General features: G+C 44.7%; 1 protein-coding gene across 2 annotated transcripts in view; it reads right to left on the reverse strand.

The window, feature by feature from the left end:
• The window catches only part of MSL2 (MSL complex subunit 2), an 83,453-nt gene that overhangs the window by 38,051 nt on the left and 29,101 nt on the right, over positions 1-16,301 (reverse strand). For both annotated transcript variants that reach the window (XM_068128865.2, XM_078784497.1), the window contains 2 exons: positions 9,696-10,069; positions 155-782 (listed from right to left, as the gene is read on the reverse strand). In XM_068128865.2, coding sequence (XP_067984966.2) covers positions 155-782; positions 9,696-10,069 — 1,002 coding nt within the window. The remainder of the gene's footprint in view (positions 1-154; positions 783-9,695; positions 10,070-16,301) is intronic.

The following is a 16,301-nucleotide window of genomic DNA, read 5'->3' on the forward strand; positions in this document are numbered from 1 at the left end:
ATGAAATGATCTGGAGTCTGCATGAATGAAGGAAGTTACCTTTTTGGAAATGCCCAGTCGTGATTTTCCAATATTATCAAATTATATTTGACCATCAACCCAATCAAGATGATAATAATTCTTATCAAGCATGAATAACTGCAATTAGGCTTACACGTTGCAAGTATCTCATGCTGTGCTGAAGTTGAAGAGGCAGAGAAGGTAAGTGTGGGAGTCGGACGGTGGGGTCGGCTGGGTGAGGCATCAAGTGGTCGCTTCCGGCTGGCTTTACCACTTTTTGTACTCCGTGGCCCAGGAGAGCGATGGTTCCGTGGCCGATGGGGGACAACTGGAAATGAGCGTGGGGTAGGGGAGGCTAAAGGAAGTGAAGAAGATCGTTGCAGAGCAGAGGCAGAGGGTGTTGCTGGTAGGGAGTGTCGAGGTGGGGCAGTCACACGACTACGCTTGCGCGATGGGTGAGGCAGTGTACGAGGAGCAGTGGGTGAGAGTGATGTAGGCAGAGATGAAGATCGAGATAGAGTGACAGTGGTGGAACCGTTGAACACTGAAGGGAGAGTTCCAGGAGAGTGAGAAAGAGGAGAAAATGAGTGACATTCCTCTCCTTCCGAGACCTCTCCTCCTTCATAGTCTTCCTCATCTTCATATTCCTCTTCTTCTTCTTCCTCTCTCTCTTCTCCAACCTCATCCACAGCCCCCCATGTCATCCCTTCTCTTAGCAAAGCAGCCACATCCATGGCTCTCCTTTCTGTTTCATCTGCCCACTTTCTATCTCCATCGGTCAGCTGACAGACAACAAGACATACGTGACAAAAAAGATATACAAAACTACTCAGTTATTATTAGATTTACATAATAATCAGACATGCCATATGGGAGTGAAACAGAAAATATGCAAATTTGGTTGGGCTGTTTGGCATTCCCACTTGAACCCACTGCTCGTGATGCTGGGAATTCCCAATTAATATCCCATATATGACGGGAATCAAAATATTTTCCCCTAAACAACACAAACATGGTCCTGATCCAACAAAACCCAGAAATATGTTATTGTTTTTCCATATGGTTTCCAGAGTCACACCTTTTTACAGTTGTTGATGTGTTTATTGATGCCATTGGAAAAGTTGTCATGTTTTGGGCTTTGAAAGTTTATTTTGAAAGCGAAAACGTCTCCACTTCCGCTCGATCTACTAATGTCCTTGTAATTCATGGAATATTACACTGAAATATCCCTGAAGTCTCATGTCTTTAGCTTCCATGCAGTTTATATATACAGCATAGTACCGTGCAAAAGTTTGGGTTATTTTCACTTTTGTGATGTGCAAAGGAAGCAAAGTCCCTATTAAATATTTGTGGAAAGTTAGAGGTGTGAATTATACGTAAATAAAAATATAAATTTCTGTGAAAGTCAAGATAATATCACAGTTACCTTTAAGAACAGACAAAATAAATTCGAAATTCAAAAATGTTTGTTGACTGAAGATGGACTGAAGATGGACGGAGGTTATGTTTTCACCCCTATTTATCTGTTTGTCCATTTGTCTGTAAGTCCATGAGTAAGATATCTTAAAAAATTATGGACCGATTCAGACAAAAATTGGTGGATAGGTTGGGTGTTTGACAAGAGTGAATTGATTTGATTTTGGTGAAGATCCAGATCTGGATATGAGAAATTTAACAGTGATTCTTCTCTACTGAGAGATGCTGCCAAATATGGTATATACCATGACGTTTCAAAAAGTTGTGGATGGGTTGGAACAAAATTCGGTGAATGAGTTGGGCAGGTGACAAGAACAAGTCGATTAGATTTTGGATCAGGTCCGGATGCAGATCCGGCCTATCAGTGGGATACAAAACGTAGACTGTTCAGCCTGGTGGAGGTATACGTTCTACCGAGTGCCGTTCTGGTATTATCATGTGCTCGTAATATCCGCTTACTACATAGAAAATATGCAGGAAACAGTTTGTGGATTTTTGTACAGCAAATAATAATAAATTATTCAGCTAATCAACACCAGTTACATTAATGTGAATTACAAGAAACCACAATTGAATTGAATTGAATTGTCAGTTGTAATTGAATATGTGAAATTAGTTTTCATCAGCTTGTTCCCTTGCTTGATAGTCTATGAGTAGGTTCAGAATGGCACCAAGGAAGCAACTTTCAACAGCATAGCATGAGAAGATCCAAACACTGTGAGAAGGCCACACTATGAAGAAAATAGCAGCTGAAGATCTCCTACAATTGTGTTGAGGTACACAGAAGGTTGCCCTCTGGAATATTTTTCAGGAAGGTCTGAAGTTTGAAAAAGATATTGGGCAGCCAAATATAGCATGAGGTGTCCACAACTTCTAAAATATGGGGGTGTGCTCCCCAACCATTTACTGAAGAAGTTTGCTTCACACACATTTATAAAGGCTGTCAATTTACCTCAGTTAATTTGTAAACGGCCACTGGCTTTGAAAGCAATACAATTTTTTATTACGGACCCTCGGAATCAAAAAGCTACATATATCGAACAGTTTCAAAAGGAGCCGCCATTAGAGCATTTAAATTGCATCAGATGTGGCAATACATGTGAATTGTTGCTCCTAGCTTGCCGGCTCGATGACAGAAGATGACATTTGCATTTATGCCCCCTTCATCCATACCTCGTTTGGAATCCCATGCGGGCATGGGAAACTTGCTAGTAAACACATATGACTGTTATCCCTGTTAATTTGTTGAATTTAATTACCCTGAAGTATGAATATCATTGGAATAACCCAAACTTTGGTACAGTACAGTGTAAACTCAACTATGTACTTTAGATTACTGTTGTAAAAAAAAATTCAAAGATTACCACATGAGCAAAAAAAAAAGCTCTAAAATAAAGTAAACGCAAATACAGTGTTTGTTTGGTAATGATACGATTTTTCCATTGAATGGGATCATAAGACATTTATCTTCTTTCGTGTATCATCAGATGGCCAGCTCAGTGTCGTGCAGCCATGCCCTTGTCTCTGGTCCTACGTCGAAGAGGCCGGCTTCTGAAGGTGGTCTGTATAGAGGGCAGGTGGTAATTATGTGTTCGGCAGTCTGCTCAGGCTCGCCGCACTCGCTCGCGGCGCTGTCTGCCAGGCCCCACATCTTCAGCGATAATTTGAAGCGGCCGACCCCCGTACGTAGACGGTTCAGCAAGGTCCATTGCAGGCATGGTAGGTCTTCTCCTACGACGCCACCTCCTGGGTCCCAGATGTAGCGGTGGATGCGGGTGGGCCCGGCCGTTTCCCACACCTGCTTCCAAGATGCCACCAGCCATGCGCTTCTAGACAGGTCCTCAGGGATAGAACTGAGCATCTCTTGTGCCGCCTTATTGTAGGGATGGCGGGACTTGAGTCTGCTTGGAGGCGCCACTATCGTTGTGGTGTTGTGCAGGATGTGCCAGTCGTGTTTCTGGGTATTCCTTGCCAGGGCGAGGGTAGCAGCCTCCCGTCGGAGGCCGGCCGGGGCGATTCCCGCTAGGACTGGCAGGTGGAATGCCGGGGTGGGATTCAAGCAACCAGCTACAATGCGGAGGGCGTTGTAAGACATTGTAAGCGTTGAAAGACTCTCCCTTCATAAGACACTTATGTTAGCTTCGTAATACCACATAAATGGATTTTGCAGATTTGTATGAAATCTGAAATGCACTATGTAGAAAAGTGGTCAAAAGCATCAGAACAAGTTCAAGTTCTGAGAAACTATCATCCAACATGCAGGACTAACACCTTTTCACTGGCGAACGACTACAACTACCATGACTTTGGGGTACAGTGATGGATTGTTGGTGAGGACACTGGAATGGAATCCCAAACGTTAAGGGTTCAACTCCATCTAAAAGGAGCAGTATTAGGGTTTGGGGTTATATATAAGCTTAAGGGAATCTAGTTAGTTTCAGAACTGTTGCACCACTCATGGATTATCAGTAAGCAATAAAACAGCTGGCTCATGAATGACCTTCAGTATGGACACTACCTGCTCATCACACCTGGTCTGCTGCACAAGCAAGGCTATCCAAATCATTGTTATTGACTTTCTCCCATCCCCTGTTGCGGTTGGAGGTCATTCTGAATGGCCTTACCCTTCTGGACCTCAACCTGATAAAAGGCACCAGTTTTGTGCAAGAGTGATAGTCATCCATACTGCTGGTGTGGAAGCCACATAATAGTTGTAAGGGCATCCTTGCCATGCATATGCTCCCCACACAAAGGTAATATAATGAGACCTGTGATCCGGCCTTTGTTTACAACATTATTGCTTCACTTCACTTCACTTCCGCTTCCGGTTCCCCGGGCTTGGAAGCACACTTCGAGCTCTCCAAAGTTTAAGTATTTTCCCATTCGTGTCTTTGTCAAAATTCCACTGGTTATTTCATTGTGTATGTGTTACTGTATGTTTCTAGTTAGTTTTGGTTTTGTAATTCGTGCAAACTCGTGTGTAATTAATCGTTTTCTGTGTCGTACCTCGTGCACGGCCTGGTCCCTCGAGGCTTCCCTCCCCACATCAGTATTTTGTAAATCTAAGTTCTTTCCTTCGCTGTATTGCTTGTTTCTTTGATTTTCTTTTCTCCCCCTACCTCCCACGAACATCTTACCCTTTGTCTAACGTTTTAAATACAAAAAAATAAAAATATATTTTTTAAACTTTATTATTTCCTTCTCTCTTTGCAGACACGTGCTTGTTGTCTTGCCCCACCCTCTTTTTCTCTTTTTTCTTCCACCTCACCAGCCGATACTCTCCTTTACAGCTCTAGTTTTCAACATACTCATTCAACCCTTTCTCCTTCTTTCTCAAATCCACGTCCTCACTTCAGGGACTTTTCCCAGATTGTTTGTCATGGTATTGTTTAAATATTATTGAAATATGTTTAAACTTTCCCCTGCAGTGTTTGATTCAGTGGTTTATTACAACACGCTGTTTTCTTCCTATTTAAAAGGCTTTTTTCCATTTCCTCTTCAAATCATTCCACTTCAAAAAAAAATTCAATCTATTACAGTTCTTCCTCCCTACATTCTCTAAACTCACCTGCATTCCACCCGTCCTCTATCGTTTTCAAACGTATCTCTGACTTGAAAATCACAATAAACCCAGTTTGTAGTAAATGTTCGTTGTTCATTAATCATCCACTTTCTAAACTCTCCCCTCACACCTCCCCTCCTAAACTCCCCCTTCCCTTTCAATACTCCCACCTCCCCTCCTAAACACCCCCCTCACCCCTCTCCTCCTAAACTCCCCCCTCACCCCTCCTCTCCAAATCTCCCCCCTTGCCCCTCCCCTTCAAAACTCCCCCCTCCCCTTCAAAACTCCTCCCAACCCCTCCCCTTCAAATCTCCCCCCAACCATCTTTCTCCAATTCTCCACCCTCCCCCCTCCTCCTCAAAGCTGCCTCCTCCCGACTGTGTCTCCCTTCTACCTCATACCTCCACCTCCTCCAACCTTCTACTTTGCACTGCCCCCCCTCAAACAACCCCTCACTGTGCCTCATCCCATCACCAACAAACCTTTTGTCCTCCTCATCCTTCCCTTTCTCCTATCTCTGACACACTATGAACAGCTCTTCCTACCTCCCCCTCTCACCCTTCATCTTACCCTACCCCTCCCCTGCCCTGCACCCGATGCTCATCCTCCCTCTTCCTTAATGGTATGAACCTCAAACATCCGGGGCCTTTGCTCAAACCTGATTGATCTCTCCATACAGGTTGCTTCTGATAAACCAGACGTAATCTGCTTGCCAGAAACTTTCCTCCTTCAAAATGTCTCCGATTCCTCAATATCTCTTCCTGGTTACTCCCTCCTCTGGTATGATAGACCTGAGCCTCGTCCTGGTGGTGGGGTTGCAATCTTTATCAAAAACTCTCTTCCTCACTCTCCTTGCACTGCCCTCTGTCCACCCCACCCCCAGGAGTACCTATGGCTATGTCTTCCTCTCCGCTCAAACCTTTTGTTCATATGTGTTCTGTACCGTCCTCCAAACAGTGATGACTCCATTTACATTTCGCTGTCTGACAACATGGACCAACTTCTATCCACTCATCCCAACTCTCTCTTCTTCATATGTGGTGCCAGCTGGATGGGTGTGGGTACCTCTCTCACCAGCCATGGCATCTCAGCAAAGGAACTTCTGCGAATCATTGGGACTGACACAATCTGTCAATTACCCAACCCGGATCTCAGTCAACGGAGCATCTTCTCTTCTAGACTTGGCGATGACAAACTTCCCTGTAAATGTCTGCTGCTCTTCTTCTGCTCCAATCGGTTCTTCTGATCATTTGCTTGTTAAAGTGGATATCTTTCTGGCCATTCTCAGAGAGCCTCCGCAGCGTTGAAGAGTCTGGCATTTCACTCAGGCCGACTAGCATGGTCTTCAAGCAGCCATCAATCATCTGGACTGGTCTGCCATCTCTACTGCCTCTGAATTCAACTCTTCCTGGGAATTCTTCCAAAGCAAACTGCTCTGTCTCATGCACAGATTTATCCCATCTCATCTTCAGTTGTCATACCCTTCCTCCCATCCATGGTACACTGAATCTTGTGGTGAGGCAGTTGCCCTGAAACAACTTGCCGTTGCCTCTTCGAAGGCTAATCCAACTGAAAGCAATCTCAGTTCCTTCCACAAAGCTCGGAACAAGTGTGTGTCTACCCCCAGGAGAGCCAGGAAACAATATCTCTCTAGTTTCAAGACTGAGCTCTCAAACCTGTCTCCCTCCTACAAATCCTGGTGGCGTCTGGTCAAATCCGTTTCTGATGTTTGTTCCCCCCTCCATCCCCTCCCTGACCTCAAATGGCTACACAGCTGACACCACATGGGCTACACAGCTGACAAAGCCGAATGCCTCAACTCTGTGTTTGCCTCAAAATCTTGTGTCCCAAACCCTTCTCTCTCTGTTCCCACCTTACCCAGTCGAACCAAGCTGCTCCTGGACTCTGTGTCCTTCTCTTCTGACAAGGTGGAGATGTTTCTGTCAAACCTCGAATCTGATTCTGCAACTGGACTAGACGGCATCAGCCCACGGGTCCTAAAATCCTGCTCTGCCGCTCTTTCACACCCGCTCTCAATTCTCTTCACCCTCTCTTTTTCTCAAGGCAAGGCAAGGCAAGGCAAGGCAAGGCAAGGTCATGTGCCATCTGCTTGCAAATCAGCCAACATTACCGCTTTACACAAGAAAGGTGCAAAAACAGATCCTTGCAACTACAGGCCAATCAGCTTGCTCCCAATAATCAGCAAGGTCATGGAATCGATCATCGCTTCTGACATCAAATCCTTCCTCTTCTCCAATGGCTTGATCTTGGATCATCAATTTGGATTCAGACCAGGTCATTCTACTCTGGACATGCTGCTTCTGCTGTCTCAATAATTGATGGAGGTCCTCAATGCCAAACAGGAAATCACAGCTGTATCCCTTGACATATCTTGTGCCTTCGATACAGTCCAGCACCCCACCCTGCTCACCAAACTCTCCTCGTATGGTATCCATGGAAACCTCCACGCATGGCTTGCAGACTTCCTTTCTGGTCGCAGTCAATGCCAAATCTCAGAGAGCCTCCGCCAAAGTGAATTCAGAAGCCTCAGGGCTTCAGAATGCCCTGAAGGGAATTCTCTCTTCTCCCCTTCCAGTTCAGGCTGGAGTTCCTCAAGGCAGTGTTCTGGGCCCTGTGCTTTTTCTGGTCTTCATTAATGATCTCTCCGATTCTCTGGAAAATCCTCTCTATCTCTTGCTGATGACTCCACTCTCTGCCGCTCCATATCCCAACCCTCAGATCGACAGGCAGCAGGCTCTTCACTCTCTGCAGACCTGGACAATATCACAAACTGGTCAAACAAGTGGAACATGTCTTTCAATCCTGACAAATCTCACACACTCACTTTGTCTCTCCAAAAAGACCGTCTGGACAACCCTTGCATCTACTTTCTGAACAATCCCCTTGAAGAAGTTCTGTCACTCAAGCTTTTGGGTCTCACTATCTGCCATGATCTTTCCTGGGAAAACCACATTTCCAAGCTGGCCTCCAAAGCCAGTTGCCGACTGGGCATCCTTCGTCGTATGAAGTCCTTTCTGGGCACTTCTGAGCTCCTCACCACATACAAGGCTTTCATCCGCAGCTCAATGGAATACTGTTCTCCCCTCTGGGCTGGTGCTCCTGCCTCATACCTAGCTCGGCTTCACGCGGTTGAAACCAAACCATTCAGAACCATTGGAATCCCCCGCGATGAAGCTGATTCTGAGGGCCTTTCTCTCTCTCACCGCACCGCAGGCAAGTAGGTGGTCTTTCTGTCTTCTACCGACTCCTCTCCGGCCTTGCTCCCCCTGCTTTGTCTGTGCTGTCCCCAAAATATTCCTGCAGGACACACAAGATCTGCCAGCAACATTCTTCTGGTGAAACTGCCAAAAATCAACTCTCTGCTCACCTTCACTCCTTCATTCCCTCCTTTCTCCCACCTCTGGAACAAACTCCCACACTCTCTTCAATCCCTCTCCTCCCTCCAGGTCTTTAAAACAGCTGGTCACCACCATCTATTATCTTCCCCCATCCAAAACCTTGATCTTTTCTACCCCCGTTGAAACACCCCAAATCCGCCTCTTTAAATCCCCAACTTCTTTCCTGAATTCCTAGAAGTGTTCATTTGCTTTGTACCATGTACTCCTCCCTCCTCCCCCTTCCACAGATCTACCGGCGTCCCTGTTCTCTACTGTTGTTGTGCTTGTGTGCTTCCCTCTCTCCCCCTCTTGTCTCCCACTCCCTTCATTGCATGTTTTATGTGTCTGTGCATCTTTTCATGTTCAATGTGTTAGCTCTTACACGAGTCTCGATTCTGTATTTAAAAAAAAAAAAAAAAAATGTTACATTTGAGTTGTAAAACTTCAGTTTAGTGAAGTGAAATACGAATGTTATAACTTACCTCTTCATGTTGTCAAGCAGTTTTAGATGTTAATGGATCCTCAGAATGGCAATTGTAAAATGCGATGATGTGATGTCTGTCAGCGAGGCATTGAAACACCTTTGACTGGGTGGTTAAGTAACTTGCCGATTGATTCTGTGCTGAGTGTGTGCGGCTTCCCATTTTTGAAGTACTTTTTATTGCCAGTACCGCAATTAGCAAAAAGATCCCTCATTGCTACACAACAACATTGTTTATATTGTATAATACTATACATATAGAAATATTATGGTTGTGAGAATGGAGGGCAGGGGAGGGGAGAAGGGCTAGAGGTCAGTTATTAGAATTCATATATAGGCCCCGTTTGAGTTCACTAGCTTAAAGGATTTTCCTCCATGTATTAAGGACACACGTGGATAGGGATAAGTCTTCCTGTTTGTTTGTGCGCCACGGGGAAACGTGTTAGGAGCTATATTAGGTTAAGGGTGTCTGTGTTCCTCCATATCTAAGACCAGGCAAGACCAGGTAAGCAAAGCTGGAAGTGGATTGTCACTCTATGGGCATATAGCCATTTTGTGCCCTTGCTGGCACTTGGAAAAGGACAGAGCCTAGTACGCATTGGGAGTGCCGATTGGCCCTCTTCAATGATTGAAGGAAACTGGACATTAGGAAACAATGAACAAATCAACACAGTATGTGGGTGTGAACCTGGAATCTCAGTGACATGAACTTTGTGCTCGAATGGAAACGCCAAACAGGAAACTGCTAGCTCTACAGATCTATCTCCAACTTTCTTACCTTCACAAGGGCGGTGTAGTATGGAGATGCAGCAATGTAGAGACACAGAGCACGATAGCAAGCAAGCAAAGTCATTCTGCATGAATCTTCTTCCACTCCTTCTTTTCCTACTCCTTTTTCTTCCACATCACTCCAAACCTCTTCTTTCACTTCCCAATCCCCACCTGGCAATCTCAATTGACTACCATTACCATCAGCCATGACAAATCTCTCTCTTTCATTCGTGGCATTGCCTTCCACTTTTCCATTGCGCCCTGCTGGTGCCAAAGCGTCCCCATCCATGCCTAGCCTTCCCCATTTCTTCTCAGCCGATAAGCATGATCGGCAAATAGGATAAACAGACTCAGCAGGAATGTTGTTTGAAGGTAGAGTGGCTGAAAAAGAAACAAATACGAGTCAGTGGAGATAGTAGAGGAAAAGACCTGAAAAATTCATTTTGAAAATCATTTCATGTTAAAAGCAGGCATCCACTAGAAACAGGTCGGGAATGGGGTGGAGCATCCGGGGAGGGTGGATGCCAGCTGAGATTTTTTTGAAAAGGGTCATTTTTAACCCTTTTTTTGCTAAATCAGTATTTCTGAAGTGTTGAAAAAGAGAAGAGATGTTTGTAACAATATCCCATTTATTTGCCCAGCCATTTTACTCTACATGGGGTTTTTATACATCATTTTGTTGCTGATGATATTGCCTACAAAATGCATCTCAGTATTTTAAAATATATATATAATTAAGAGGTTACCATGGTTACAGTGGGGGTCAAAGGTCAACCTATGGCCAAAATAAATAATTTTCTCACACTTTCTAATAGATAGGCAAAATGCCATATAAAACTAAATTTACTGGTTCTAATTGCTTTTATTTATCAATCCTCACATAGAAGAGCAGTTTTTAATGAGGGAAGATTGATGTAATACCCCTCTGTGGGCAATTAGTGAAGGGTTAAAATTAACCTTTTCTTCAAAAATACATAGAAATTGTGAAAAAAACCTCTGTTTTGTATTTACCAGTACATGGAATTGTTAAGTGTGATGTTATAGCATACAGTATGCATTGGAAAATGTCTCCAAACCACCATGGTCAAGATTCCTAGTATTGTTTGAGACTTTATTCTGTTTGCCAACAACCTACGGATAACATAGTTTGAACCGGGGCTCCGACTACCGACATCTTCATCATCATCCTGTGAATTGGTGCATGATCCCCTACAAGTGCAAGCACTAATGCAGGTCTTTTGTCCTGCACGGAAACAGCCGCATCTTTTTCCACAACCAGATGTGCAAAAGCAGCTCACAAGCTCCTTGCAAGCTTTTGGAAGAGGGCTCAGGGTCATCAAATTGGGAACGAGGTTTCCACTACTATCATTCTTCCATCCACTGGTTGTTGGATCAGGCAGATCTTGCACTGGGCTTAGTGACTCCTCCCTTCCAGACAAGGCATTGGTAGTTTGCTCGACGAATATGCATTTCCAGTGCATCCTTGGAGGGGGGAAGAGCATCAAGCGAACGCTTTCCTTGAAGGAACATTTCTCGGCGAACTTGATCAATTGCCGTAAGAGGGGTGGTTTTTAGGTACAGTTTGCACACAAACTTCTCAGCGTCTTGGATCAATTGGTCACTGATGTTTTTAGACCCCATCTTCTGGAGGCATGCTGACTCTTCAGTGAACACTTTCAACTCAGTCTTCTTCCCTATACCGGCGAACTGGCTGACTGTGTCACAACCTGTTAGTGCATGGAATGCAATAATTGTCTGAATTTGGTCTTCTGGTAGAAGCATCTGATGGATGGGGATGAAGGGACGTTTGGATTTCAATCCTGAACTGAACCACACCTCTGGAGATAGGTGATCTCGCAGGGCCAGTGCCACAACCAGGACATCTGTGTCTCGGCATTGAAGGACACATCTCTGGTAGCCCGGTAGTGTCGCATCCCTGGCATGCAGGATGATCCTGGTGTCCGCCTCTTCATGGTTTGCGTTCATGGAGTGGGTGCTCCTGCCGGTAGAAATCCATACCATCATCAAATCCTCAAACCCGCCGGCAACAACTAATTCACATGTTGACTGTAGCTCGTTCTCCGCCATCTCTATGAGAGATCCGGAAAGAAATGCTGCCAAGTCAGCCTTGTTGGCAGAGGGGCTGAGGAATGAGTTGAAGTTGGAGGGGAGCTTCACGTCCTTTGAACTGATGACACGTCTGATTGGGCGGGTTTTGCCGGCTCTTTTTTCCCTTGTGCCAGACTTGATGGAGACCTCCTGATACCGATCAAACACAACATCAACCCTGGAGTACATGGGACCAAAGCGGTTTAAGACACTGGTACAGAATACATTGCTCAGATCTCCAAAAGTCTCTGATTTCTCAGGCTTGCCAATTGCTTGTGTCAGTGCAGGGCCGTCAATGATCAAGCAGGTTTTTGCTGTACTCTTGGGAAGGTTTTTTGACACTTCCATGTCCTTGGTCAGCATTTCTTGAAGCTGGGACTTGTCGGTAGAATGGAGTTTCCCATTGGTGTCTGCTAGTGCACGTGGGACTGATGAAAGCTCATGCCTCAGGATGTTATTCAGGTCTACATCTCTCCCTCCCTGTGCTGCCACAAACAGTCTTTGGATTAGATTCCTGTCAGCTTTGATCTCTTTCTGTTTGCCAGCTCCACTTGGTTGAATGCTTACTTTGTACATCCTGCTTATTGATGGTGTTTTGTTCCTAGATAATGTAGCATGAAAGTCTGTTGACTTCTCAATAAGACTAGTGGAGACAAATGTTTCAACTAGGGATGCTCCTGTTTCACCAGCCTTGAGGACTTCTTCTTTGATGGAGTCTCAAACAATACGAGGAATCTTGACCATGGTGGTTTGGAAACATTTTCCAATGCATACTGTATGCTATAACATCACACTTAACAATTCCATGTACCGGTAAATACAAAACAGAGGTTTTTTTTCACAATTTCTATGTATTTTTGAAGAAAAGGTTAATTTTCACCCTTCACTAATTGCCCACAGAGGGGTATTACATCAATCTTCCCTCACTAAAAACTGCTCTTCTATGTGAAGATTGATAAATAAAAGCAATTAGAACCAGTAAATTTAGTTTTATATGGCATTTTGCCTATCTATTAGAAAGTGTGAGAAAATTATATATTTTTGCCATAGGTTGACCTTTGACCCCCCACTGTAACCATGGTAACCCCTTAATTATATATATATATTTAAAGATACTGAGATGCATTTTGTAGGCAATATCATCAGCAACAAAATGATGTATAAAAACCCCATGTAGAGTAAAATGGCTGGGCAAATAAATGGGATATTGTTACAAACATCTCTTCTCTTTTTCAACACTTCGGAAATACTGATTTAGCAAAAAAGGGGTTAAAATTACCCTTTTCGGGAAAATCTCAGTTGGCATCCACCCTTTCCCAATGCACCACCCCATGCCCTAACTCTTCCCACTCGATGCCTGTCTCTAACATGAAATTATTTTGAAATCAATTTCTAAGCCACTTTTTCACTTTCGTTTCCTCTACTAAGAGAAAACAAATATTTTTAATATAAAACGAAAATGCTAGGTTCTGGCATTCAGGACTAGGACTCCCAAGGATGAAAAGTTATATGCAAATGTTTATGGAGAGTTATTGTGCATTAGAGAACACAAATAAATTAAATATGTGTACAACACTAGACATGCTGACCTGTTGCTTCCCTGGCGGATTTAATCAGAAGACAGTATGTTGTACTTCACAAACATATTTCATGTCTATCTGTGAATCTCAATGAGGTGTAAAATGAAGTAAAACACACAAAAAAGACATTTTTATAACATGTACTTGTTGTTGTCAAGGCTGTGGTTGTTGACGTTTGTGTACACTTCCATGTACTTTTATATATTTTGATATTACTAGGGCATGCCCGTACTATATATATATCTAAAATTATATCCCCCCCCCTATTTACATGAAATGGTTTGGTCCAAAGCGAACGGCTTGCGAGTGGTGACAATCCCCCCCCTCTATTTACATGCAATGGTTCGGTCCAAAGCGAACGGCTTCCGGAGTTTGGTAAAGAAATCGCCATCGCGTACACAAACGCGCAGGAAAGCGAATGAATCGCAAATTCGTTTTTATTAGTTGTAAAACATAATGCCCAATTATTCAATTATCGCCAACGTATTTTGGCTGTTTGCAATTTAATCGCAAGGCAAAGTAGAAAGAGAAGAGGGAAAAAAAGAAAAGCCTTGCCTTGCTGCAAACAGCTGCTGCAAACAACAACAGCATGGAAGGCTGCACTGTCCGGAAGTTGGCATATCGCAGTTACGATTATTTTAGTGTTAATGGCCAATTATTCAATTAGCGCCAACGTATTTTGGCTGTTTGCAATTTAATCGCAAGGAAAAGTAGAAAGAGAAGAGGGAAAAAAAGAAAAGCCTTGCATTAACGCATTAACGCTTGCATTGCATTAACGGTTCGGCACACGTGATAGCTCGCTGCTCTCTGATTGGTTGAAGCGTTTTTTGGACATAGCTCGGTAGGTACTTGTCCGATTAATTACAAACCTTGAAAAGGCACATCCTCGGGTCCCCAGCAATATACCTGGCAAGTTTCAAGTATATCGGACCCGTGGTTGTCGAGAAACAGCGGTCACAGACAAACACACAGACACACAGACACACAGACACACAGACACACAGACAGACACACAGAGATTGCTGGAATTATAGATAGATACTTCAAGAAGAATTTAAAAAAAAAATTGTATGCAGAATCGAGGCCCTTGTGAGACCCATTAAAACATTAAAACATGCATGGACACATAAAACATACAATGAAGGGAGCAGGAGACAAGAGGGGGAGAGAGGGAAGCACACAAGCACAACAGTAAAGAACAGGGACATCAGTAGATCTGTGGAAGGGAGAGGGCTGGGCGGAGGTAGGAGGGGTACACGGTATAAAGCAAATGAACACCACTAGGAATTTCAGGAAAGAAGTTGGAGATTGAAAGAGGTGGATTTGGGGTGTTTTAACGGGGGTAGAAAAGATCAAGGTTTTGGATGGGAGAAGATAAGAGATGGTGGTGAACAGCTGTTCTGAAGACCTGGAAGCAGGAGAGGGATTTCTCGAATGGAAACGCCAAACAGGAAAAAAAAAAATTGTAATGTCTGACAACCTCCCGGTGATCTTTCTGGCAATTAGTCCTCCACCTAGGTACGCAGGCCCATCAATTTGGCATGCCCCTCTGGGCCCACAGCCTACTCATGGCCGGCGTGCTCCCAGTGCCTGGAGTGCTTTTCACAACAATACCTTCCGTCAATGAACCACACTCCGGCTTGTCAATTACAATTAATGATTGCACATTTGCAAAAACACAACCTTTTACCAAAAGCACCAACCGCAAAACGACATCCCATTCCAAAACATATGGACCCCCAACTATTCTAATGCCAAAGCAGGCGAGGGTTCATGTACACATAGTGTATACACTGTTCCCATGGAGCCTCAGAAACTATGAGCCTGCCATAGGCGATTTCGGAAAAGGAAGCTGCAACGCAAATGGAGAGCTCTCACTTGGCTTTTATATTCAACAACATCTTTCCATCACAAACACCTACTTCTACCAGCCTGATAATCACTACTATACATGGAAACACCCAAGATCCAAACACCACCATCTCCTTGATTATATTCTCACACGGCATAATGACATGAAAGACATTCTTAAAACCAGAGCCATGCGAGGCCCTGAAAGCTCTCCAGACCACTTCCATGTAAAAACTTCCTGCGACTTTCAGATGGTCATAACTTAGAAGGACAGCTCCAAATGTACCTAAAAAGCTCAATTTCAAGAAGCTTAAGTCCTTGGAGACTCAAATTAAACTAGAACTGCCACTTTAAAACTGCTGGCAGTGACGACCGGTTTACTCGCACCCACTTTTGATACAACCCCACTTTCATTGGACATGCTTTGACACAACCCCCTTGGATACAACCCTGACACACACACACACACACACACACACACACACACACACACACACACACACACACACACACACACACACACACACACACATCCCCCCTATCCCTATCCCCACCCACACACACACCCCCAACCCCACACCCCACTCGCACACCCCTCCACACCCCCCCCCTCCACACACACACACACACACACACACATCCCTCCCCCCCCCCCCCCCACACACACACACATACATCCCCCCCTACACACACACACACACACACACACAAACACACCCCACCCCCAACACACACACACACACACATCCAACCCTCCCTCCTCCACACGCACACCCCAACCAGCCCCACCCCCCCCCCCCACACACACACATATCCACCCACCCCCCCACACCCACACACACATCCAAACACACACACACACACCCACCCACATCCCCCCACATACACACATTCCCCCGACCATCCCCCCCCCCCACATACACACACACACACAAACACACACACACATCCCCCCACCCCCAACACACACACACACACACACACATCCCCCCACCCCTAACACACACACAAACACACGCACACATCCCCACCAATCCCCACCCCCAACACACACACACACACACACATCCCCC

Source organism: Myxine glutinosa, chromosome 9 (assembly GCF_964187855.1).
Source record: "Myxine glutinosa chromosome 9, kmMyxGlut1.1, whole genome shotgun sequence".
NCBI classification, from domain to species: Eukaryota; Metazoa; Chordata; class Myxini; order Myxiniformes; family Myxinidae; genus Myxine; species Myxine glutinosa.